At 35.4% G+C, this 13,099-nt stretch overlaps 3 protein-coding genes and 1 non-coding gene across 4 annotated transcripts in view; 2 read left to right on the top strand and 2 right to left on the bottom strand.

Moving 5' to 3' along the window:
* Positions 1-549: 549 nt before the first annotated feature.
* AUR3 (ataurora3) lies at positions 550-2,278 on the top strand. The gene is made up of 6 exons (XM_021425072.2): positions 550-759; positions 863-1,105; positions 1,193-1,288; positions 1,506-1,720; positions 1,815-1,887; positions 1,998-2,278. Exons 1-6 carry the CDS (start codon positions 634-636, stop codon positions 2,097-2,099), a joined length of 855 nt encoding a protein of 284 aa, XP_021280747.1. The 5' UTR covers positions 550-633; the 3' UTR covers positions 2,100-2,278.
* A 262-nt stretch (positions 2,279-2,540) lies between these two features.
* On the bottom strand, positions 2,541-2,614 carry TRNAV-AAC (transfer RNA valine (anticodon AAC)). Its single transcript has one exon. It is a non-coding gene; the product is annotated as a tRNA-Val (tRNA).
* Positions 2,615-5,060: 2,446 nt separating this feature from the next.
* Positions 5,061-8,245, bottom strand: LOC110413872 (growth-regulating factor 9). The gene is made up of 4 exons (XM_021424874.2): positions 8,016-8,245; positions 7,605-7,934; positions 6,419-7,018; positions 5,061-5,907 (listed from the first exon to the last, which is right to left on the bottom strand). Exons 1-4 carry the CDS (start codon positions 8,065-8,067, stop codon positions 5,531-5,533), a joined length of 1,359 nt encoding a protein of 452 aa, XP_021280549.1. The 5' UTR covers positions 8,068-8,245; the 3' UTR covers positions 5,061-5,530.
* A 3,809-nt stretch (positions 8,246-12,054) lies between these two features.
* The window catches only part of FLA8 (FASCICLIN-like arabinogalactan protein 8), a 1,250-nt gene continuing 205 nt past the window's right edge, over positions 12,055-13,099 (top strand). The window contains exon 1 of the mRNA XM_021424034.2: positions 12,055-13,094. Within this exon, the coding sequence (XP_021279709.1) occupies positions 12,547-13,094 (548 nt within the window). The 5' untranslated portion in view covers positions 12,055-12,546. The remainder of the gene's footprint in view (positions 13,095-13,099) is intronic.

Raw genomic sequence — 13,099 nt, 5'->3', positions numbered from 1 at the left:
TCACCAAATCACTCTCGTGCTTGAAGAGAATCTGGGAGGGAAGTGCAATATAATCAATTGATAAAATTATTATTATCGTATGAATGTAATCTTTTTCCCTTTTTTATTTTCTTTTAATTAACAATTTTGTTTTATTATAAGCAAAATATTTTGCTTGTACGAAATATTTAAGAGTTAATTAATCACTTGACTTTTCAACTCGATTTTTGGCAAGTGCTTTACAGTAAAAATCTGAATTAAGCTTACCCTAATTAAATCCGTTTAATTCGATTCATGAGCTCCTTTAGAATTATCCGTAACCATCCCGTTCAAAGTCCAATTTGGACTTTCTAATTAGAATCTGTTAGAGAGGGCTGATTAATCAGACATAACACTGAAATAACCAAGTAGGATTTTAATTAAACCAAGTAAAAATAAAAAACTATACGGTAGAGTGGGCCCAAGTTATCTGGGCTATAATCCCGGCCCATGGAAAGATCTGGGCCCAAATGACATGGGCGGGTTCTAAAATTCAAATTCCTCCCAAATCGTCTTCCCCTGCTGCTCCTCTCTGATTTCAATCCCCGAGTCCTTGTACAATCTCTGAAAAAGAAAAGAAGAAATCAATTTGGGCATCGTCTCGGAATCAGGGAAATGATTTCCCAAAGCGACGAAGGAGAAGGAAATCCAAAACGAAAATGGTCCTTGGAAGACTTCGAGATCGGAAAACCCCTGGGCAAAGGCAAATTCGGTAGAGTCTATCTCGCCAGAGAAGTCCAGGTTCTCCCCTCTCTTTTTCTGTTCTTCGTTTTTTCCCTCGTTAAAACGCCTTCTCTATTCACTCCAAATGTTTTTGGGGGGGATTCTTTATATCGTTTTGTAGAGCAAATACATTGTGGCGTTGAAGGTTATATTCAAGGAACAGATAGAGAAATACAGGATCCACCATCAGTTGAGGAGAGAAATGGAAATTCAAACCAGCCTTCGTCACCCAAATATACTGCGGCTTTACGGTTGGTTTCACGACAGCGAACGAATTTTCTTGATTCTTGAGTATGCTTATGGGGGTGAGCTTTATAAGGAGCTTAGAAAAAATGGTCATCTCAGTGAGAAGCAAGCTGCCACGGTAATGACCCAATCTCTAATTTTTCAACTTATATATAGATTTTGGTTTCTAAAATTGTCGCCATTTTTGAGTTTCTGTTTTTTTTAGTACATTGCAAGTTTGACAAAAGCGTTGGCATATTGTCATGAGAAACATGTAATTCACAGAGATATCAAGCCGGAAAATTTGCTGCTTGATCATGAGGTAAGCCGCTGTCATTTCATTTTTTTTTTCTTCTTAATTTGGCATCCACTTGTTTTCCAGAACTGTGCCCTGTTGAGAAATCCATTCAAGATGTATCAATGGGTCTGTTTGATATGTGCATCAGGCCAGCATGGGAATTTTTGTCTGAAATCAAATCTTGGGTTTAATGTTCTGTTGATTGTGTCTGAACGTAAGTAATTCCACTATTACTGTACAGGGTCGGTTGAAGATTGCAGACTTTGGGTGGTCCGTACAGTCAAGAATCAAGAGACGCACAATGTGTGGAACTCTGGATTATTTAGCGCCAGAAATGGTGGAAAACAAAGCTCATGATTATGCAGTTGATAACTGGACTTTAGGCGTCCTTTGCTATGAGTTCCTCTACGGCGCTCCTCCATTTGAGGCCGAGAGTCAAAATGATACATTAAAAAGGTATGCAGCAATGGGTGGTTTCTTGAGCTTTTATCTAATGTAGATTGGAATATGGTGTGGTAATCAAGGTAGTGACTCAAGCTGTACACTACAGGATCAGGGACGTCGACCTGAGCTTCCCATCCACTCCTCATGTCTCAATGGAAGCTCAAAATCTCATCAGCCTGGTAACTCTGCCCACCAGTCCCTCAACTTCCTTTAAATAGACATTGGTTATGAAGAATGAATGTAAACAATTTGACATCTCAAATTCCAAGTACTTGAATCTTATTTGCAGCTTCTTGTGAAGGACTCTTCAAAACGGCTCCCTCTTCAGAAGATCATGGAGCACCCTTGGATAATCAAGAATGCAGATCCTATGGGTATCTGCAAAAATTAGGACCTTTTTCTAATTTCAGATGTAATGCTATAAGGCTGTCAAAAATTACTAGCATAGTGTGCAAAAACCTGTGAATGTATTGTTCAAACTTGGAGAAGACCAAAGTGGGTTTCAAAGGTTTTATTGTAACCCTCCATCATTGTATACTCCAAAGGCAAGGCTCTTTTTGTTATATTAAACTTTCTGCATATCTTTAATTTTTGCCAATGGCATTGTTGGAACCAAGCGAGTGCAGAAGTTACAGTTATGTTTCTCTGATTTGCTTATATGACCCTATGCACAGTGTAAATTTATAAGATAGTGAATGTGACAAAATCAACACAAACCAAATGCATTTGAGACGTTCAAACCTTCTTTAGCTTGGAACTGATGAATCAATCAAGACAGCAGCAGCAAAAGGGAAAGATAAAACCAAATGTATTTCAAACGAGAAAACATTAATGGCGTCGCCCGGACTCGAACCGGAGACCTTCAGTGTGTTAGACTGACGTGATAACCAACTACACCACGACACCAGCCGATCAAAAATAGAAACAGACAGATTAAACCGTTTTTAGTCGTGTTAAAATGCATCATCCTTCGCAGACGAAAATCAACCTTCCTACACTAGAAAAAAAGGAAGAAGACTTGCGGGAAATCAGTTTTTTCATGAAAAATTGATCTTAAACAAAACTTCTAACGCCATAGCCAGCTTTCACTTCCTCGAACACTTGTTTTGCCAGTTCCATTGCTTTGGGCTTCTTCAACAACTTAGCTCTCTTTTGTCCAGAATGGTGAGTCGCAAATAAGTCAAAGCGTGATGAACTCCCCAGCCGCTTCTCACAAATACCAGGTGCCACTTGAGGATCATATCCCGCCGAAGCCATTAACATTAACCCAATGTAATCTGCCTCTGCCTCCCTCCTTCAGTTCAAAAACAAAGAGAGAGACAAGAAATTAAGATGAAGGCAAATGTTACTTCATATTGGAGGAAAACTGAGTTCAATTTCCCGCATGTCACTAGGAACTTCTACATAATCTTCTGGAAGAAAAAGAAAAACCAAGTCGTAAAGACTAAAATCCGGGTAATCATGTTTAGCAGAAATCAAGCACACAGCAAATAGTTACTAATTAGTAGATGTATGAACCATTTGGCAACAAGCAGGAACCCAGCATGTGTAATGTCATAGATAGCTGAGAGGACATAAATACAATTTTATTTTTTTTGAAAGATAGAATTTTATTAATGATATAAGCTAGAATGCCATGGAGAGAGACTCCCTTTGGCATCGAAATTCTGTGTCATATCGTTAAGCAGCCTTGAACTTTCAGAGGTTTGTGAAGTGATCTTGTACCGACGTTGGAGCATTAATCCTTTATCCATTGCTTGGAGTATCTTTCTAGCAATGGATTGAACCCAGATGGCACAAGGATCAGATGGAGGCAGAATTTTCCCTTTATGTTCCTTCTCAAACCTCTTCCATTGTTATTCCCCAACTTCTTCTCCAGTTTATCAGATAGCGCGTAATGAAACCTTTCTGAGTATGGAACTCTTTCTATCTTGCCCCCAAAAATTATGACCAACAAACAAGAACCCACTAGAGCAGTAGTTATTACCTCACCAGCAGTCCAATTTTCTGATGAAACGCTTAAAATGGCTGTAGCCAGGTATTTTGTAGCACTCTCTGAGACCCTTAAAAGGGCTTAGGATGTGCTTTGCGTTTGTGAGTTCAGATTGGAATGATGAAACCTCCTTCTTCCTCCAATAAAACCATGTGACAGTACTCGTCCAGCACCAACAGCACCACCCAAGGACACTGCAGAAACCAGATGGAACCTTGTTAAACTCGTTCCGGAAAGTAAAGGGCTTTGGGCTTGTGGGTTGAACCCTTGGAATCGATGGTGAAATCCGGCTTGAACAAAAAGATCGAGAAGCATTCAAAAAAATCGGCTTTGTTTTCAGTTTGATGTAGGAAAAACCATGATGGAGACTTGACACCAATATCAAGTGATTTCTTCTCAGTGATTGTTGAAGACTCGAAGGAAGACCAATGAGAGCTAAAACAATCCTATTGCCCTTTTCTCTATATTTCTCTTTTTTTTAAAAAATAAATTTTTGCTTCTTAAACAAGAAACCTCTCCCATTTTTTTACCTCGAGGTAAACTCTTTCCATCATGATGATTTTATTAATTTAATTTATAGTTGGAAATTTAAAAAATAACTTAGAAGAATTATGAGTAATAATTAACAATAATTTCATTGTTGTTACTTATTAGAAATGGTAATGAGTAACTTATATTATTTAATTTGATAAAATTAAATTAAAATATTTTATAATTTAATTCAGGAAATTTTTAAATAATACAATTATTATTTATCACAGATTCAAGTGGTGATATTAATGTATTACTATTCAAATTCAATTACAAATAATAATTTTTAATATTAAATTTTAATTTTATATAATTTTTATAAATACTTTATAATTAATGTAATATTTATTACAATTTATTAATTATTCTAAATATAATTTTAATTTTTGATTTTTTTATGAACTTTAATTTATTAATTTAATTTTTATTATTAATATACATGAGAATTATTTTAAATTTATTATAATTGAGTATTTAATAAGTTCAAGTATTTAATATATCTTAAATATTCAAGTATAGATTCAAGTAATAATTTTAAGATTTAATTAAAATTTTATAAGAATTCAATATCTTGTCAAATAATAAAATTCAGATTAGCATATCTAAAAATTACGAATATCTTAACTGTTAACATCCCTACACTTACTAGTAATTTTACATACTTTTTAGAAAAAAAATTATTCTCAATTAAATTTATTATTTCAAACCGTCAAAAAAATTCTTTTAAAAGAGAAATGGAAACAGAATTCCTTTGGGAGAATGAAAAGATACGAAACTAACTAAAACTGGCTGCGCTTGAAACTCCATGTTATACCAAAAACTGGCATGTACTCAAGAACACTACAAACTCTTGTAGGATCTGTGCAAAGTTAAGCAGAGATTCATCACAAACCTTCCAACTAATGGCAATTGCAGTACATGATTGAATAGAAATACCCAATGGGAAATTAAAACATTGGAGTATAATCAAGGAGCTTATACAAGGCCATATATGAAGGAACTCATCTACTTTTGCCCACCAGAACACACCAAGGAAGGCACCCTTTCTTATCTTAACAAAATTTTCAACTGCATTGGCACATGAAAAAGAAGTCAGAGATCTGATAAAAAAGAAGTAATGTGCCCAGCATGAAGCTTCGCTGATCATCATTCATCTCTGACTTCTTGAGTATAGCTCAGTGCAGAATGACACCTAATATTCTCGCTTGTCCTTATGAAGAAACACCTCAATCATCTTGAGTTGGCATAAAATTGGATCTAAGCTCAAAAAAGTTTAACCTTCCACAAATAAGATCACATCAAGAAACATTACCATTCTCGAAGACAGTGATGGTGGTGTCACTGATGGTAGTCTCACTGCTACAGCTCGTACTTTTTTCTTCTTGTGTAATCAGATGAGGACTTGGAATTGAAATAGAAAGGCTGGTGCTCAGGACTGCACAAGCCGCTTTGTTGGCTATTGTTAATCTACTAGGTGGACCAATAGTAGGAATGGCAACAGGCTGAGAAACCTCCACATGCTTTTTTGCACCTCTGTGCATGTGCCGTGCACAATATTTCTGATCAGGAATAACATCCCTGCTGCACCGCCATTTTTTCCCATCTGTTCTCCTACATCTCCCTGGTTCAAGTTCCATTTCATTTTGGTAACCACGGGAACTTTTGCTGCCTAGAACTGAAATAATAATAACAAGAAAAGCGATTCTAATTAGTATCAAAAGGGTTCTACAAGGGATTAAACTGTTACGTTCAATGCTGTGCATAACAACACATGGTGATTAGAACTAATTCTAGTTAAATAGTACGAGCACTAATAACAATGATTATGGTAATAGACTTCACAATGCCCAGCACTTTTGAGCATCTATATCATAATCATGAACTTCAGAAACTAAAATGTTTTAGTAAAAAAAGTAGAATAACATAAATATAAAGAACCTTCTAAGAAATCTTTTGGGCAACAAGTTACATGCTAACATATAAGAGTGGCAAACAATGGGGACCATCAAATGATTCATACAAGTAAAAACCATGAACCCATGCAGTTTAAGCATATTTGAAAGACCTATAAATTAAATGATATATAAAATATCATAGCCAAATCAGAAAGGGCATAGGAGGGTTCTGAAAATCGGCTAGCGTTAGGAATGATGACAAGAGCATTATTTCAGTTTTTACAACACTACCTTGAAGAACACTCTTTGGAGAAAAGCCCACACCAGGGGATATCCGATTACCAACAGTGGCGTTGTTTCCACTCTTGCTGCTTTTATTGATGATAATATTATCACTAACAGAGACTTTCTCTTCTCTCTTCTTACTGGTCTTTGGGAAGTTTTTGTTCCTTTTGCAATCATTTTTCTCATCGTTGTTTGTTGCGGTAATGACGGTAGTGCTAGTGATGGCATTGGTGGAAATGGAGTTCCTATTGCTCCACATATTGTTGCTATCCACAGCAGTGGTAGCAGTTCTCTCATGGCTTGTGCTGGTATTACAGGAAGATGGGTTCGTGTATTGAGCATTTACAGTGGCTGAAAGGCTTTTTGAGTTTTCTGATTCTTTATTTGATCCTTTTGATAGAGTTGTATCAGGCAAAGTAATTTGAGAAGATTCCACAGGCTTTCTTGAACGCTGACGACCCCTATGCATGTGCTGTGCACAATACTTCTGATCAGGAATCACATTCTTACCACACCGCCATTTCTTCCCATCAGTTCTTCTACACCTCCCTGGCTCTGGATCCATCATGCTCCTATAATCAAGTCCTTGAGGACTGAATCCTACAACTGAAATAAGAAACGCGAAATAAGTATTCTAACTTCATCCAAATTCACATCACTGAAACCAAATCATTTTAGTGAAAGAAAAACTCCCTTTCAATGTCTGTCAGGCTAAATTTAAACTAATGTCAACAGAATTCATCCAATAATTTAACTTACGTTAAGATTGATCAATGAACCTCAAATTCCATGGTCAAGTAGGCAAAACCTGGTCAAGCTTACAACGAGACTCAATTTCCCAGGAATAATTGACATTTAATTTATGCTTAACAATTAACAGAAGACCGTCGCAAATACCAAGCCTAATTAACATAAAAACATCTTTTCTTTCCTTTCCGATAATTGAACATCAAAGACATTCATGAAAAATTAAAAATAAACAAAATAAATTAACCTCGACTTTGAAGAGTAACAATCTCCATGAAATTTGCTCTTACAAATTCATGAAGGAAAAAGCAAACAGAAATTTCTAATGAACAAACAGAAAACATAAGAAACTCAATCTTACAAAAAAAAAAACAAATTCCATAACAAAATGGAATGAATAAATCTGACTCTAGGGAAGAGAAAAGTTACAAAGAAGAAAGCTTACAGCTTGGATACTGATCATAGATGCCGCCATGAGCAGAGCCAGAGGAAGCAACGCTTTTCCAAATGGGCATAACAAGGTGAAGAGGAACTGGGATTCCACCCGCTATGTACCTGTAGATAAGCGCTTGTAACTGTAGCTCATGCAACTGTGCTGTCGTAAACACACACTTTCCGTGTTTAACCACGGGCTTCTCCGTCGTGTTCCCATCAATCCCGAGGCCCAACCTGATCGACGGCGACCCTTCCTTCCTCTTCTCCTTCTCTTCCATCTTCACCGACCCTCCCTTGTCCTCTGACCTCTCCGGGGTCCCACTCCCACCACCACGACCACCTAAAATTAAGACAAGCTCAAAATTAATTAACAAACCGTAATACTTTCCAATTCTTAAATTTCGGATAAAAAAGACAATACCAGAATCTGGAAGAAGTGGGCTTTGAACCGGTTGGGCCTGCATTGACGACATAGCAAAGGAACGACCGAAACCAGTGATATCAATTACAAGATTACTATGCGTTTGTCTTCGAACGTCGCGGAAAAGAGAAGATGGGACAGATATTCGTGAAAACTACTGAAAAGCGAATTTTCAAAAGAGAGCTCCTTGAACCTAAACATGATCACTCGCTCGGTCTAGTTTTATGAGAGAGCGACGAGTGTGAGTGTGTGTGTGTGACATAAAGTGAGGATTAAAGCGAGTGTCCGGATTCTGACAGCATCAGCCTTTTTCGCAGTCTCCGCAGGCAAAATTCAGCTTCTTTAACATGCTTACAAAGATCAAACCCGACTCTCAAAATCCGCGTGTGACATGGACGGTCCAATGAAACGTTGAAAGAGCCGGTGCCGTTTGCAGACGGTGACAAAAGTTTGTCTGTGTTGTGTCACGCGCATTGTCAGATCGATTGACTGGCGCTTAGCAAATGGCAGAGAGGACACGTCACTGATTTCAGTTATGGTGGGTCCCACACTAAAGAAAGGCCGTGCTAGCTGAGGTGGGGCCCCGATTCTGCACGGTCATCAGTGACAGGTGGACAGTCGAAAGTGCCACCAAGTGTTCGATGGTTGCTTAATTGTCTTGTCGTTTGTTACTGTTTGGGTTCAAAGACAGTTTGCTTTTCAAGCCCATAAAATTTCAACTGAACTTTAGTCCAAAATTAATTGGATTTGAAGTTCGGCCTAGTAATGATTGAGAAGAGTAAGCTCAATCCAAACAATCCTCCATGATAGGTTGGCCCATCTAAATCTACCGTATGTTCCCTACCTCAAACATACTACTAGATATGATTCATTGCAAAATTAACAGTATTATGTTTTTTATGTGAAAGTAGGATAACGTTAGGATCCAACTAATCTAAGCATGAAAATATGAGATTATTATTATTAATTTAACTCTAAATATTATCACATGAATATGATACCCACAAAATTTTGTCTAATCTTATCAATCAAGATAACTACTATCTTTTATACGCTTTGAGCTTTAATTCATTGAGTAAGATCAAAAGGGAACTCATGTTAATACAAATGGTGTCGGACGACATTATCGAAGTGTTAAAATTTTTTATTAATTATATTATTTATGTTAACATTTTATGTAGTTAATAATATTAAAAAATTTATTAATTTTTAATTATTATTATTATTTTTGTTATAATAGTTTTCTTGAACACACTCCTGGTGAGGTTTTCTTTTTTTGTGAGCTGTGGCTTCTCTCTTCTTTCCTATCTCCCCTGACAATAGTAGGTGATAATACAAAAATCGCTCTTTTTTTATGGCATCTGCACGTATATAGAGACAGCTGCATCCAATGCCAGTTCAACTTCTATGCAAAATGTTCTCCAGTTGTCACCGCGAGTGGAGGCGGACAGCGAGAGGACCCAGCTATGTTTCTTTGAAATCTTTAATGGGGCAACATTGTCATTTGCCACGTAGCATTTTCAACGGGAAAAACAGTCTTTGCACATTCCTCCTTATTTTATTTTAACTGTGTGATGCTACTTTGTTGCTGGCAAATTTAAGTTTCCGCAAATAAGTGAAAAACCCTATTATCAAAGTCTGTTGGTACAAACCAAAATGTATATCTCGTGGCCACAAACAACTAATTGCCTTCCTTCTTACCTTAAGAGTATAATATCTAAAATTTCTCAAATTATAAAAAAAATTCAAGTCAATCTTAAATTTTTATTACATTTAATTGATCTACTATATTTTTATTATTTTATGTTGAACATCCCATTATAAGTTATTATGGATAACTAATTAACTTTCATTAGTAAAAATAATAATGTCATTTTTATATCACATGATACTAATGTGACTTGTTCACTTATTGTAATAAATGATGATATAATATAATCAAATAGTCAGGTAATAATTTTATACTTTATTATTATCATGACATAAAATAGTAAATTTTAATTTAAATAACTTATTTATCTAAAATAAAAATATAATTACTTAATTAAATGTATATCTTAATCCATAAATTACCTTTGCAATCACCCGACCCTTGCGTTGATGCTGAAGAGACAAATGTCAGCAGACAGCAGGTGAAAAATGTAAGTTCCCTCTTTAGTTTTGTTAAAAGGTTAAATCTTGTGAATGACCAAATATATATATATTATTATTCACTTTCTCACCGCACGGGAAGGAAAAGAAGAAAAAAAAAAATGAGAAATTGATATTTTTATTGTGCTAGCTTGTGTTTACAGCTGAAAGGGATTTGATTGCCTTGCTTCAATTTGAGGCATGCAAAGATGCCCCCATCAGTAACTGCATTATTGTCCCTAAAACAAGTTCATGTTACTTTAAAAAGGTCTACCCCCCAAAAGTGTAAGAGTAGGAGACATTAAAGTTCACCTGCAGAGTTGAAAACCTGATTAATTAACGCATTTGATTTTTTTACCAAATCATATTGTGATTTAGTTTTCCTCCAATAATTTTTGTTCTCATAAAGTTATTCGATTAATTCTGTCTAATAAAAATATTAAAATATTTTTAATTTAAAAATTAATTTATTTATTCACATTTAAAGATATATTTGTAATTTTACTATATAAAATTTATAGGTTAACTTCTTAAAAAAAATGTAAGTAAAATTTACGGAAATAAAAAAGAAAAAGGAAATGAGGAGAAAGAATAATTTTTTGTCTGATGCTATTGTAGTTTAGTCTGTTAACAGTATTTGAAATGAAAAGGATGGTCGCCAGCATTGAAGTTATGCACTATTGCTAAAAGAAAAGGCTGACTGATGTTTTCCTTTTTTTAGTAAAAGGAAGAACATTATTTCTATGAGATGCTGAGGCCCGCGCAAACAAGAGACCAAAAGGAAAAATTAAGTTGCAGAATATTGATGACAGAGGGAATCTGAAGATTATGGCTGGGGTGTGGGAAGTGGCGTGGGGTACAAGCGTATGAAAAGGGGATTCTTTGGATCAATCATGATTGCTTTGCTAGCTTCAATTTCAATAATAAAAAGGATTTATATTCCATAAACTAAGTGAACACTATCACTGTCTTTATCATTTAATATCATAATATCATTTCATATATGTGGAAAAATAAATATTTAAAAAAATTTTAATATAAAAATCTATTTGTTTTGATTTAAAATAATTTTTAAAATTTTTAATTTTTAAATTTACTTATTCATAACGTGATAATATTTGATTTATTGATAGTGTATAAAATTTATAAATCAATGATGTATTAAATATAAATAAAAAATTATTTAAATAAATCACTTTGCTACAATCTATTAATACTATTGGTTACATTGTATTCCATAAATTGTTAATGTATTTTATGTAAACACTATCACTCAATTACATAGTATCACTTCCATTTGTAAATATGTAAAGATAAATTTTAAAATAAATAATTTTAAACTTATGAATATATATTTTTAAGATTTATAATTTTTAAATTTATTTGTTAACAACATTATCACACTTGATTTACGGATAATGTATGAAATTTATATACAGATAATGTATTAAATATAAATAAAAAAATTATGAGATTTGTTTGGCATAAAATTAAAACAATCATAAATTATCACTCACATGGAATGGAAATGATTTTACAATTAATATTGCTTTTTAAAAGAACTATTTATTATTATTTTTAAAACTTATGACAAAAGAATTATTTTCAAAACTTATAGTCGAGATGATAGAAAATTAAAATTCAACAATTCATAAAAATTAACCTGTCAGATCATAATTTCATAATTATTAAAAATTGATTCCAGAATAAATAAGTAATTAATTTTGTTGGATAGGAAAGTGCTTGTTAAAAGTAAATAAATAAATAATAATATGATAATGTTTTAGTTTATCATGAATAATAATTTAATACTATAGTAAGGGGTAAGAATTGAGAACTAAGAAGCAGACTCCCGTCATAAATTTTCTCTTCCGTTGCCAATTTAGGTAGGGTTCGAACTTCTTCACAGCAGGCAGGTCAAGCTGGATTTCGTCTTCAGATGAAGCTTCGAAAGTTCAAACTCAACCACGAATTGACCATTGGTTGAACCAACGTCGACGAGTAACCAGGAGAGCCGACGGTACGTCCTATGGGTTATAATAGCCGTTATATGCCCGTTTCCACCAATCATCAGTCATAACCATCGTAACGGATAGCTTCAATGATGGGATAATCAAAAAACTGACGTCCATTCTTGTCAATTCACCTCCACAAAATGAGAAAAATATGCATACAAGCATTTCACCCGCAAAACCCTTCACATTTCCAGCTGTGACCAAAGCATGCCTGCCCAACTCACGTGGCCCCATCCTTTCCAGCTAACTTAACCCTGGTTAAAATCCTAACGCCCTCTTCAACCCTCCTCCCAAATCAATCCTTTTTAGCTCCTCTTACTTCTTCCACAGAGAATCTCACTCTCTGCTTCTTAACTGGCTGAGCTCCGCCGATCTCTTCAACGTTCATGATGGGCGCATTTTACCCACTCAACCTCTTCCTTTTCACGCTCTCTTTAGTTGCTATTACAGCCCATGCCCACAATATTACTGCCATTCTCGACGGCTTCCCTGATTACTCTGTTTACAACAGCTTCCTCTCCCAAACAAAGCTAGCCGATGAGATCAACAGCCGAGAAACAATCACTTGCCTTGTCCTCAGCAATGGGGCCATGTCTGCCCTCACCGCCAAACATCCCCTTACCGTCATCAAAAACATCCTTAGCCTTCACGTTCTTCTAGACTACTATGACCCGCAAAAGCTCCACCAAATCTCTAAGGGCACTACCCTCACTACCACTCTTTACCAAACCACCGGAAATGCCCCTGGAAACCTGGGTTTTGTCAACATCACCGATCTCCAAGGTGGAAAAGTCGCGTTCGGCTCTGCCATTCCCGGGTCCAAACTTGACTCCTCTTACACCAAGTCCGTTAAGCAGATTCCCTACAACATCTCTATCATTGAGATCAGCGCTCCGATTATTGCTCCGGGGATTTTAACTGCTCCTGCCCCGTCGTCTT

Source organism: Theobroma umbraticum, unplaced genomic scaffold, assembly GCF_002168275.2.
Source record: "Theobroma umbraticum cultivar Fairchild unplaced genomic scaffold, ASM216827v3 scaffold_4.1, whole genome shotgun sequence".
Taxonomy (NCBI): domain Eukaryota; kingdom Viridiplantae; phylum Streptophyta; class Magnoliopsida; order Malvales; family Malvaceae; genus Theobroma; species Theobroma umbraticum.
The sequence above is the reverse complement of the archived record's forward strand: the minus strand, read 5'-3'. Positions and strand labels throughout refer to the sequence as shown.

Coding starts and splice junctions, on each gene's coding strand:
- AUR3 (XM_021425072.2), top strand. CDS start 634: ATGATTTCCCAAAGCGACGAAGGAGAAGGAAATCCAAAACGAAAATGG. Junction 760..862: donor ATCTCGCCAGAGAAGTCCAG/GTTCTCCCCTCT, acceptor ATCGTTTTGTAG/AGCAAATACATTGTGGCGTT. Junction 1,106..1,192: donor GTGAGAAGCAAGCTGCCACG/GTAATGACCCAA, acceptor TGTTTTTTTTAG/TACATTGCAAGTTTGACAAA.
- LOC110413872 (XM_021424874.2), bottom strand. CDS start 8,067: ATGTCGTCAATGCAGGCCCAACCGGTTCAAAGCCCACTTCTTCCAGAT. Junction 7,935..8,015: donor CCCACTTCTTCCAGATTCTG/GTATTGTCTTTT, acceptor TCTTAATTTTAG/GTGGTCGTGGTGGTGGGAGT. Junction 7,019..7,604: donor CTATGATCAGTATCCAAGCT/GTAAGCTTTCTT, acceptor TTCTTATTTCAG/TTGTAGGATTCAGTCCTCAA.